Source organism: Takifugu rubripes, chromosome 13 (assembly GCF_901000725.2).
Source record: "Takifugu rubripes chromosome 13, fTakRub1.2, whole genome shotgun sequence".
Classification (NCBI taxonomy): Eukaryota; Metazoa; Chordata; class Actinopteri; order Tetraodontiformes; family Tetraodontidae; genus Takifugu; species Takifugu rubripes.
In genome coordinates, this window is record NC_042297.1 from 4,505,238 (window position 1) to 4,518,581 (window position 13,344).

Consider the following 13,344-nt stretch of genomic DNA (forward strand, 5'->3'; position numbering starts at 1 on the left):
ATAGCCTCTAAAAGTGAACTTGTGTTCACTCCTGTCTGAGCTGGTAGACCAAAGATAGTAGCGAGGCTGAGGTGAGGAGGGAGGGTGTATAGATGGTAATCAAGGTCCTTTAAGATATCTGGGGCCTCCCAGGGCTCTCTGCAGGCCAATGAGTGCCCATGGAAAAGCCCAACTGGACTAGTAATCTATTCCCCTGCCATGTTGCTATGCTCTCCACACCGTTAATCCAATCACTCCCCTGCCACGGTGGGACAGGCAGAGCACTAATCCAGTTTACACAGCTACAAAAAAGCCCCAGACTCATTCCTCACTCCCTGCAGAGGATTGCCAGCTTCTCCATGTGACATTGAGTGAGAAAGATGAGGGTAATTACAGGGGCAATTATTTTATTTTTATTACGTGTTTGTAGTTGTTTTTTTCCCCCCATGTTCTGGGCTAATTCCCATGGCCTTGTTATAAAAACCCAAGTTGAGAGCACGAGACGTCTGGGGAAGTCAGGGAAATGTCGGCTGCTTTAATGCCCCATCCGTGAGGGCTGCTGCTGAGTCATTAGCATGCATCAGATGAGCTTTAGCCTTACGTGGAATGGACTGGGTGCACCTCAGATAAGTGATTTAGAGGGTAACTTAATTAATTTTGTTTAATCTTTTTAAAACTCCACAGGGGGACAGATTGTCTTACAGCCCTTGCTGGCTCCTTTACCTCACTTTCAGCCAATTGTCATTGGTTCATCTCTTACGGAACAATAGTTTTTCATCAGGCCCAGTTTGATATTGGGTACAAAGAAAAGGTATAACCTGGTGCAGCTTTGATTGTAGCCCCAGTGGAGAAGTCAGCTGACCCAGCCCACATCGCTGACTCAATATTCACCATCATACTGAATAAAAATGGCACTTTACCACCTCCGATTGGTTTACCTTTTTTGGTTTTCAGTGGGATTCGGGGCCTTGTGGGTATTTGGGGCTGGAGCTTTAGACATAAAGCAAAAGAGTAAATGATTTTTTTCTCAAGATTCTGCTAATGCACCCGGTACCCCAGATAAGCTTTGTAGAAGCATTTGTTGATCCAAAAGTTTGATAAAATTACAAGATTTTCTTCCGCTCCTACATGTTTGTTTGAGCGAAGCGCTTATCTGCTGCAGGGATTAGCAGAAATCCCGATCGCATTGAGTATTTTTAAAGGTGTAAATATTTGTAAAGGTATTAATGTGAAGCAGGATGGACTGTTTCCGAATGGGGCAGCTATTTCTTTACGCACTGGCCACAACATGAGTCCCCGGCTCCTTACCAGATCTTTCAGAGCTGCTGTTCTGATCAAAAGCGTGGATGGAATCCTGAGTGGATGGAAGTGGAAAGTGGATGGAATCCCAAGACCTTTTGGTCCAAACTGACCGAATGGCGAAAGAGAATATTATTACCAGCAGGGCTGTGAACATGGGTCTCCGCTTTCTCGGCAATAATCCTGCTTTCATTTGCAACTCCCCCCTTCCCAGCGGACTCCCTGTAACATTTGCAGCTCTTGAGGTGGAAAATTATTGGTGCAGATTTCTCAGAAATTGGATCTGGCTCTCACTGGGACATGAATCCTTCCAGGGAAAAGGACTGTAAAGTTACTAATATAGGCTGGACCTCTTACATGCCCTTAATCATCATAGGTTATGTAAAAACATTTACTTTACACCATAAATTCAAATTCATGGAGCTTTTATTTTGTGTTTTCAAACAATCTCTAATGTCACGTCCCCCAACATTCTACTTTTTTTTACTTTTAAAATAACACAATTGAAGTGATGCCTTCCTTTCCTGCAGCTCGGCTCCAGCCTGAACCTGAGTTTAATGGAGTGAAATGTTTTTACCCCAGTCAGCAAATACTGGTGGTACTGGTGCCATCTGTAATGATGTGTTTGACCTCCAGGCTACATGCTCACATATCGTTTTGTGTTAAATGTAGAGACCACATGTGGCCTTGTGCACAAAAAGTGCACTCAGCTACAGTTTTCGACTTTCTCCAAAGTGGCAGGGGAAGATGCCCTTGACAGGCTTCACATTAACTCTCTATTTCTCAGTTTCAGCACCCTGTGGCCACCAGTGCCACCACTTATTCACCATCACTAAGACTATTTCAGACCAGCTGCTTAAAATGAGAACAAACTGGTTTAGTGTGAACCAGCCGCGCGTCGTCCGCCACGCACGTGACTCGCTGCTAGCTTGGGCGCGCTAAAATCATCTGCTTCAGCAGCTGGTCAGTGATTCGTGGTTTTCTGCTTCAGGTTGGAGGGAAACGAGGATTGCTTCAGTAAATCGGGAGCGGAACGGCTGTGTGGGCATGATACGAGACTTTGAAATTCATGCCGGCCCTTTTCCTCTGGTTTTGCTCTTCCTCTGACTGTAGCTCTGCATAGCTGTGGTCAAACACTCAACCTTTACGTCCCCCACGGTAGTACTAGAAGCATAACTGAGATATCAGCGCTGATTATTGATGCAGGATCAGATCATAGCCGAACGGCTCACCACTCCATTAAACCGCACATGGATTTCAATCCATTTTCACCGTTTCCTGACTGCTGCATTACCTTTAAATTTACATTAATAAGCATCATTTGTGGTGGTTTTCATTCATGTTGATGTGCTGCTGTGTTTTTATTTCAATGATTACAGCAGCTTGTTTGTTTCAGGGGGGGTGCGTAATTGATCTCTTTGAAAATGACGGATGGAAACTGGCTCCCATCTCGCAGCCAAATAGTTTAGTCTGTGACAATTTGTGTTATTGAAGTGATAGAAGAAACACACAGACTTCTGGTTAATGTTGCTCAAGAGAGCTGAAAAGAGGCTGGAGTTTTTGCCACATTTCCACACCTCAATAGTCACCCAATAATACTTATTTATCTGAAATTATGCAATTTTAAGAGAAATGCAATGTAAAGAAATTGACACTCTGTAGACATTACAATTCTGTAGACATTATCTGATTAAACTCAGTAATTTTAGCAGTGCGGCTACTTACGACCGTATTTTCGCGACCATAAAGTGCACCTTATTAAAAGGCTCAGTCTCAGTTATGGGTACTATTTCTGTATTTAACACATACATAAGGCGCACCGGATTATAGGGTGCGGGCGTGGTAAAACATACCGGTGGATGTCTAACGACCAAAAAAGATGACTTTCCAGTTATTAATGGTCCAACCTGATTTAAGAGGAGCTAAGGTCCACTGAACCCTGCAGATATGCATACAAATGACTGTTACATCCCACTCCAGAACCTACAAAAAGGTCGGAAGGAAAAGGACAGTAAAGGCAACAGAGGCCTTGTACCATCACTCAAATGTGATGAAGTGCAGCAGCTACAGGATGTTCTGACTGAGCGGCTCCTGGCACGCTGACAAATCTCACATTTCCTTAAACCATCCGCAAGATTCATCTGCTGCGTCAAGATGACGCAGAGATTGTTTTTGACTGTCAGAGGAAATGTGCAATGAGCACACGATGGAACGAGGGGGTAATTAGTGCGACAGCGTCTCCGACTCAAAATGCCAGCGATGTTCACAGCTGAAGGCACACAGATGTTGGAGCTGCTAAATGAAGTTTGAAAAAGCCCTTATTATGATTAAATGAAACTGATTGTTTGCCACCCTGAGGATCAGAGTTTATGTGTGTGTGTGTGTGTGTGTGTGTGTGTTTATACTTGCTACATATTGAGTACCAAAATTCACATTCTGCTAGCCAAGTGGGGACATTTCTTTAGAAGTGAGGACATTATAACTGGGTAACTGGACGCACACAGGATGGATGGATAAGTAGATCGCTGCATTTATAAAAAATCAAACAAAAACCAAAAATGCACCTCTGTGAGTTACAACATTGTAATATATCTGATTTGATGTATGTAATATATTAAATTTAACCAGGTCAAGCTACAAAGGAGTTTGGGTCAATGTAAAATGTCGAGTAAATATACATGTATATTACTAACAGCCCTTCGACTGGAAAATTATGGGAAGTCTTTCATTGACAGTAAATTTAAAAACGTAAAGATTAAAACATGCAGTCATGCAAAGTTATCTTATGCATTTCTGCCTCAAGGAAAGAAAATGTGAACCATTATTTGATCTTAATTAACTAGACGATACTCAGTAGAGTTCATAATGTATCTCTGCCAAGACCCAAAAGACTTCTTAATATTCCTGGAACAATTTCTTTATCCTGAGGGTAACTTCATTAAAACAAAAAATGTTTTTCTTCTTGGATCAATTCGCTTCCTCCAATCAGACGTCTTTAGACGTGTCCAATAGAATTAGAGGATCTGCAACCAACCGGCCAATCGGCAAGAGAGGCGATGACATAACCCAGGAGGTGGAGCAAATAGTGACATGTGATTGATTCCCTGCGATAACAGGTGTTGTCATGGTTACGCTTCTGCAGAGATTTCAGATAAGCACAAGTCACGCACGTCTGCTGGAAGTGGAAGAAACCGGGACTGCGCAAGCATGTTAATCGCTGGATCTGCCAATAGTGCTTTTGGACTCGCGCTGACTGTCTTTGTGATCTAATCGGTCTTGTCCAGAACGTCACCGCGGTGACTAAAGCCTGTCATGAATGGCAAATAGATTTTCAAACAATGTCTGCTAATAAGCTGAGAGCAAGCACGATTCAGAGGTGATTGTTTAATCGATTAATATCCAGTCTCTGAGGCATTTAGGGTTAGAAGACAGACTTCATTTCATGTCCTGCTGGTTTGAAGACATTAAGAAGCTAACACTTGATATCCTGCCCGCCTCCGCTGCACCGCGCCGTCATGAAAACCCTCTCATGAATGCAGCAGCTTTGCATAGTGATATGAATCTTCCTCCAAGAAGAGAAAAGTCTCATTTGAATATTCACATTTGCATTAGAAACCATATGATCTGCTTCAATGTGAGGATCAATTCAAACTCCTTCTGCCAAAGAAAACGACTGGGACACATTCTATTCCACGCTTCAGGAGTCCGATTCCCGCTTAATGCCGCTGTGGCAGCGAAGGGATTTTTCAACAAGAACAAGAAAGCAGCCCTAATACCCTCACCTAAAGAATTCCACATACAGCCCAAACAGAAAGGGTGGCAGATAAGTCAGCATTTTCCAGCACCATCAGTGTCGAAAGCACACATTCATGAGACGTTAAGCTTGCCCGATCAGTTTTGCTAGCACAGTTAATCCCCTGGTGACTGGGTGTCGTGTCGATTACTGGAGTTCCTAATCTGCATTTTAGCCGCGTAGCCGTTCATTTGTAACAGGTGCCGTCTACTTCCTGCAGGTTGGAGGACACACCATGCTCCCCATTCGCTGGATGCCCCCGGAGAGCATCATGTACAGGAAATTCTCCACGGAAAGTGACGTTTGGAGCTTCGGAGTCATCTTGTGGGAGATCTTTACCTACGGGAAGCAGCCTTGGTTTCAGCTGGGAAACAATGAGGTAAGAGAAGAGCCCAAAGCAGGTTGAGACCACACGGGACACAACACACAGCTGAAAGTACAGCTGAGCAAACAGAAATGTTTAACAAAAGTTGTTAAAATTTTCAAACAATCCTGACATTTTCCTTGTCCTTCTACTGCCGGCTGCTGTGCATGTCGGGCTTTTGCCCAGTAAGGTGATAGATTGATACCAGTTTGCCAGCAGACAAGACAAAACACCCGTGATTGGTTAGTTCTTCCACTGGAGCATCCACTTGGAATCAATAAAATTCAATTAGGGTTACTCTTGTAAACCCAACATATTGAGAAAATTAAATTGACCTCAAAGAATAACCTGGCATTTTCAATAAAAAAGGCATTTAGGTGTGCTTGGACTTGACACACGCATTAGGATTTCCACAGTTATCCTGCATGGAAAGGTTTTAGAATGGAGCTCTTAAGCTGATTCTACAAACCTTAAAGCAATAATAAAATTAGATTTCAAGTCTGCCACTTACCAAATGACACTTTACAGCTATATCTGTCTGTCTTTCTGCCTGTCCATCTATCTAGTATCTGGTCCTATTTTCTAAGAAATGAAATGAGAAATCTCTCCTGCCACTTTGTATTCAGCTGTGGCTCGTCTGCACTCCGGCTCTTTGTAGCAGCTGATCCACATCCAGCCCACTACACATCCCCGCAGCTGAGCCCCCCCCCACATCCATCTGAGCGGCTTGTTAGTGCGGGGGCCTGGTGTTCCATTTATCACCGGCTCCAGCATCACTGGTGGGCTCTCACAGCTTTATTTGACCAAACACCCGCGCTGTTTGCCCACTTCGGCTGGTTGAACCCATTCGCCTTCCTCGCACGTCCCCCCGCCTTCCCGTCAATGCTGCCCTGCCGACATTGTCAGCCTTTGCCGAGTTTGGTGACATCAGTTATTCCGCGCCGCTCCGCGTCCCCCTGACTAGTGGTCTAATAAGGCGGGCTAATTGAGAACAGCTGCACGTGCTCAATTTGCAAAGTAACCACTAACATAAGCTGTCAGCAAAATGAAGTAAAACATTTCAGAGACAAGAGGATGTGATTACAAAGTACAATCTAGAGACTAAAGCCTTGATTTTATCAAAAAATAATCAGTGTCATCATTCTTGGTTTTTAATTGAGCAAGTTAGCCTGTTAGCATTACATATTGGGTGATCCCAATGTAGCCATGTAGCCTAAAGTGGTACTAATGAACATCTTTGGAAGACAGAAAGATGTTTGTGGCTGATGTATTCAGTTGAGGCTGTAAGAGGAGACGAGAGGGCAGCTTAATCAGAGTCAGACTGATGCCGATGTCCTACAGTTTTTAAATTGTTTAGCCAATTTCATCAAGATTTCCGGCAGTGGCAACCTGGTGCTTCGTGATTTATTTTGCAAAAAAACACAAAAAACACAAGAGCTCCCAACTGAAAACTGTTCCAACTTTCTTTGCTGCCAGTCTTCACCCAAAAAAAACCTTCCCAAATTTGGATTTCTCCTAGATTTCGGAATTCCAAGAAGCACGGACAAACACGCAACAGCTCTCTTTGCTTTGCTCGATTTCACACTGTTTGTATGGAGGATCATTTAAACTATCTCCCGTTCTGTTACCATGGCGATATCCAGAAGGGTCTGCCTTAGATGTTTTTGAAGGACGCCGTGTTCTTTAATGATAAAATAATTCTGATTATATTATTATAGAGGAAACTGTGCAATAGTTTGGTAAACAAACGCAACAGTCAGAGGAAGAGAACCGAACGTCCCCATAGATTTGCTGAATTGTCGCCTTGTGCTCAGTATTATTGACACCCTTGAGTGCAAACGCGTCTGTATTTAAACCCAGATCGGGTCTGTTCTTTCACAGAAACCGGAGAAAAGGGTTAGCTGTTTCATCGTGGTTTCATTAGCTGTGTCCTCAGAGGACAACGTGCCCCGTGTCACCGCTTTCCCATTACGAACAAAACAAAGCCATCAGTCAGCGAGAGCTGTCCGTCTCACTCCGTTGCCCTCTCTCTGCAGGTTATCGAGTGCATCACCCAGGGTCGTGTCCTGGAGAGGCCACGGATCTGTCCTAAGGAGGTCTATGACATCATGCTGGGCTGCTGGCAGAGGGAACCGCAGCAGCGACTGAACATTAAGGACATTCAGAAGGTCCTTTTCGCCATGGGAAAAGCCACGCCGGTCTACCTGGACATCCTGGGCTAGCGGCGGCTCCCGATCCTCAGCCAACAGACAGATGGGAGACAAACAGACAGACCGACTGATACGAATCCAGGAAATAACCAAACCAACCTGCTCCACTGTCGAAAAACACCTACAATGTTTGGAAGGACTTAAGTGCCTGCAACACTTTTGGATATAGTGGATAAAACATGTTCTAAAAACACGCACTTTTACATTTTGTTTACTTGCGTCTAAGATGTACAGGTTTGAAGAAGACTTTTGTTTTTCCTTGGAAAAAAAAAAAAACTGCAAAAATACACAAAAACAGGACAGACGCAGAGTGGACAGGCAGCGGGGGAATGGCCAGTTCGATTATTCAACACTTCAGAGTTTAAATCTATCCTTGGTTTGGTTTTATGGATATATATAGAAATATTACATATATTTTATATTTATTTCTTTTTGTCATGGTGTTGAAGGGTCTGCCATGTACGTTGCTAAGGGCTCGGCCCTGTCTGAAGACATCACCGACAAACTCTTGGCAGGGACTTGATGATGGCAGCCTTACTTGCACTCTGATTGGCTGGCACAGAGCTTTTAGCGGGAATTCTGCCACTGTGGAATAACACTGGAATGGTTGCAAAAACATAAACGGAATGCTCTGTAAAGGACCTACCCAATCAAACAAATGACAACTCTATTTTAATTTAAAAGAAGAAAAAAAACAACAATGTACATACTGTAAAATTCTCTGTGTCAGAATTATGTTAACTTATTTTCTTTTTTTCTTGTGTTATTTTGGTTCTTTTCCTGACTGTGACCTAGGTGGCTCAAGTATAAAGTTATGATATTAGTTTTTCATGATAATTTTGAGGAGATTTCTGTCGGTTATTACCTGAGGCGGTGCTGGTGGGTTGTCTTATTTGATGGAGGTTAATGCTGTTGGGAAAGTTTGCTGGAAGTGATTGACGCAGACCGGAAAAATGGGCGACAACACAAAGCCATCGTCATGACACTGTTCCACAGAGGTGATGAAACCTCACGCTTACTTTCCACTTCATTTGCTTTTTATAGCAGTAATAATGCATCGCTAAGTAATATCCCACGCCGCACCTTCAAACACGCAGACACCGCTTGAGAAAGCGCACCGTCGTTCTTCAGGCTTTTTGATGTAAGACTGCTATTCCGCCTGAACGAAATCATACTGGCCCCTGAAAGCAGACAGCATCTGTTAGCTGTGGCTGTGTCTTTGTGCAAAATCAATAACGCCGAGGAGTCCGTTAAAAAAAATTTGGGAAGTTGCACTAATCTGTTATCCCTAAATATAAAGCCATAGCCAGGAGACGCTCAGCGTAGCTTACTATGAAGACTGGAAAGACCTCTGTGCTCAGCTTCGAGTCGAAAGCGAAAGTTTTTGATCATAAAACTGATTTTCGAATATGCTAATGCTTCTGTCTTTGCAATGAACCAAATTGTAACAACGCAACACGATATATGAGCTGTTAATTAGCAGGATTTATGGAGCAGTTTGCTGCCCCGTGCTGCTCTGTTCCCTGCTGCTTCGGCTTAAATCCACTGGGATTTACAGGAATAACTGGCAGTCAACAGAAGATGGATGGATTTATTTTTATTTGACTCGATTTTTAGCTTCATGTCTTTGGCCTTTAGGCAAAGATAGGGTAGCTGTTTGCCCAAGTGACATGGCTAAAAATGGAAAACATATTACACACCAGCTTGTAAAAAAGATGAAGCCAAAAATATGTGGAATACATCTTCCACAGGTCCTGCTGACAGCATACGTGGTCATTGATGCCCTGGGAGTGGAAGCACGCGTTTCCACTTACACCCAATCAGAAGTCAGTCATGTTGTTCACCCTCTTTATTTCTGGAGTCATGCAGCAAACCTAGCGTATATAACTTTAACTGTTAAAGAACTGCATGAAATACAGGTTCTTCTATATGTCTCCACCAAAAAAGCGCTTTAGCTCCACCTTTGAGGCGCCATGTTGTCAGAGATCTTGACTTAGTCCCACCACGTTGCCAGTCTTCATGTTAAGGTTGCTATTTTACGATCTCTTCTGTCCAATTTCCCAAAATACCCACATGGAGGTGTGTCGGGTTTGTTGGCATCAGAAACAACTGAGCCCGCTCCTCAATCCACAAAATCTTAGCCATCACATCTCCATGCAGAGGTCCATGAGAGCGCCGGTGTTTTTATTCTCCTCATTTCTTTTTCATCATCTATACATGTCTCACATCACTATCGCCACATGTTAGCGGTGCTCAGCCTTTACGGACACTTTGATTAAAACCATCTTTACTGGACACCAGAGAGGATCTGAGGAAGATCCGTGGGAACCAGCTAACAGTGTGCTTCATGTGCATTCCATAGGTTTTGATAATTCCAGTATTTACTCAGCTGATTTGCAGGAAGAGTTTTGCTCAAAATGGTGAGAACGTGGGCCCCTCCCTCACGAAAACCGTCTAAACAAACAAAGGGGAGGATGAATCCTCAGGCAAAGATTGTATTTTATGTTATTTTCCAGCGTTTTGGAGTGGAACTCTTCACACTATCACAGTGGCGTCTCTGTCTTGGGACTTTGTGAATCATTAATGAGTTTTTTCAAGTCCTCCAAATGAAGGCAGGATCCGATGGGCCGAGTTACCCAAAGCGTTGCATTTTTGTGTGTTCTCTTGTGGTGAAGAGTAAAGCTTAAAGACATTATGACACAGACCGTGAGCATTTGCAGAGTATTGTAATTGTTTCATAGTGAGTTCAATATTTTTTTTTTGAAAGTTCTCATTTCTTCTTTTTCTTTCCTTGGATGAACTAACTGAACACTTTTTGAAGTTGGCATATTACCATGTACACATGTTACAGAATATAAAAATGTGGTATAAAAACTGCAGTATATGAAATACTGGTATTCCATTATAGATCTTTGTATTAATGTGACTCTCTTAAGAAAATGTCTTCAAACAATCCGATGATCTCCTTTTCCATTTTGTCCTGTCTTATAAAGCTGTGTAAATTTAACGAAATCTTGTCTCTCATCTAAATCTCTCGGAATGCTGATCAGCATGTGTTTGCATTCTATCTCATCTGCTCCTCTCCTGGCCACTCCTGAGAAGGCTGGCCTCTCTCACACACCAGCTCCTCATCTCTAAAACCTCAAATTTGACATTATTGAAGCAGAGAAATTAAGAAGAGGATAAAAGGACAAAATTTGTTTACAGCACGACTGAGAAAAGATGTTTGTATGGGTCTTATTTGACTAATTAACTTATGAGAACAACCGTTCCTATCATTGAAGTATTACATGAGTTTCTGTTTTAAGTCTGTCCTCCTTTCTTCATCTGGAGCTTGAAATCTGTTTCAAGGTTGAGTTCAACACTTCTCCTGCCGACACCACAACATTAACCCCTAACATTGGAGTAATTTAGCAGGAGAGATCTGTGCTGGGCTGCAGTCGCAATTCTTTTGACCATTTGGTTGGTTCCTTTTGCTTTATGGATCATTTTCTTATGCAGCAGAAGCACAGCTCGTCCACACTTTGGTAATTGGAACATGGATTTTTGGGTCTTTGCACCAATGATCACATATCCCCTGAAACCTGCAGAAATATACTTTCATTCTCTCTGTTTCTGCTGTAAATTAAGGGAACTAATACTCTTTCTGGGAAGAGAAAAATGCTCTAGTAGAAACCATGAGCGCCCAGCAGTTGGTTGGACAGCAGGCGTGAATGGCATCAAATGCTGAAGTTTGAACAGACCTCGCACCTGCCCCCAGAACGATACTAGAGTAAAGTTAAAAGATGGAACTTTTCAGTTAATTTTGCACATCACCAAAACTTCATCTGCTTTCTCTCTTTTTATTGGCATCAATAGACCTGCTTAGCTAAATGTGATCAGATTTTATCTTGATCTTGATGGGAATGAACTGTCTGTTAGGAATCTGACCTCTGCCAGGGCCTATTTGATAACTGGTTCTGTACTTTTCTGTTTGAGAGTTTCAAAGGAGACAGAATTAGCCAAAATCTGTTTCGAAACAACCCTCATGCACATCAAAACCAAAGAAAAGGCTAAAAACTCGACTGGTTGTTTAGTCAAAGCTCAGAAGCATCAATGGAGGTGAGATTTGGCCATGCATTTAAAGATATAACAACTTAAATTACACAGAGACAAAACAAGGGACGCCTTATGATCTGATAAATGGCAGAAATGCACGTATAGAGACGTGCAACACGGCATTTTTGATCCCAGAGAGTGAAACAGCGCATGTTTGTGATGCCTGGAAGAGATAATCCATCAGAGCAAAATGTAACTTCACAGTCTGCTGACGCACAAAAACAAACAGACATTGCAGCTTTATCGTTGCCACATGCTCCACTGGCCAGCATCCACATCAGCCGACAGCTATCCCATTACAGTTTTTCACTGCCCTCTTCCAAACAACAACAGGAAAATGGAGTCACAGTTAGCACCGAGGGATTTGAGGTCAGTAAGCAGTGTGTTATGACGGCGGCACCTTAATTGTTTATTGATTTACAATTACACAGTGTTGTGTGTGTTCAGGCTTCTCTGGGATAGTGTGTGTGTGTATGTATGTATGTGTGTGTGTGTGTGTGTGAGGGCACGGTCACAGTTGTGGTTTTTTAGTCCCTAGTGTCTGGTTTCAACTTGAGCACGAGGAACGTGCACAGAGACTTGTCAGAGGTGCGTTACAGTTGAAAGTGGCACATACAGCGATGCTCACAAGCACGTGATTATTATCTCCGGCAGCAACAGAACAGCTCGGACCATTTGCACACTTTTATCCCTCTCACTTTGGACATTAGACTGCCAACTGTGCATCATAAAACTATTAGTGTTCTCAAACAGCAGGTGGATCATGTAAAACCCCCCAAAAATCCCCCAAAAAGTGAAAATGCAGACTGCAGTGCACAGTATTAACCAGCTTATAATAATAATATACCAGTAAGTAATCAAAGTAACAAACTAGACATGCGCAGTCGCTTGTGTAACTTTTGCTTTTTGACCGCGCTCAACAAGGCAGACCGCTCGCCAACATCAAGCGTTGCGACGCAGCCAAAGCATCTGAGCACATACAAAAGGCGGCATTAGGAAACGGCTTCTGAAAGTTCATTCACCTTCGAGCGCTGAGAGTGAGTCACGCTCATCTGTCTCTCTGAAGACCAAAATGGCTGATAGGAAATGAGTGGTTAGCCACTTTTACAGTGGTTAGCCACTTTTACAGTGCCGCAGCTGACTGTACCGGGCTTTGCTCGCGCTGATATAAATGCCAGTGTCGGTCATGGATAACTGACTTTAGACAACACAAGGATGGGGAAATGACTTTCGCTCTTTTTTGCAATCATAAGTAGGCAAACTCATTTGCAAGCAAACAGGCTGCGCAAACAAAGAGAGGGAAGAAAGATCCTACCATAATGGGGCACCTGGTTTCCTCTCTTACAAACTCACACGTGTGGTGACCTTGACCACGTCCTGGGCTGGCTCTCACCACGTGATCATGTCTGAAATCCTTTGCTGTGCCCGAGCAGCCTCTGTAAACACGGGTTTTGTTAAGTAGCTGAACCCAGGGCGCCGTTCTCACCACCCAAGGAGACTATCTTTGACTAATCCCCGGGGCTTTCTTATCAGGTGTGATTGAATAGAACCTCCAGTCCTCCGGAGACGAGCTAACCTTTATCTTGCCTATTTTCTATTTC

At 43.2% G+C, this 13,344-nt stretch overlaps 1 protein-coding gene across 3 annotated transcripts in view; it reads left to right on the forward strand.

The window, feature by feature from the left end:
* Positions 1–10,647, forward strand: part of ntrk3b (neurotrophic tyrosine kinase, receptor, type 3b) — a 130,266-nt gene extending 119,619 nt beyond the window's left edge. For all 3 annotated transcript variants that reach the window (XM_011609523.2, XM_029846418.1, XM_029846419.1), the window contains 2 exons: positions 5,292–5,450; positions 7,472–10,647. In XM_011609523.2, the coding sequence (XP_011607825.2) occupies positions 5,292–5,450; positions 7,472–7,657 (345 nt within the window). In that variant the 3' untranslated portion in view covers positions 7,658–10,647. The remainder of the gene's footprint in view (positions 1–5,291; positions 5,451–7,471) is intronic.
* The last annotated feature ends 2,697 nt before the right edge of the window (positions 10,648–13,344 follow it).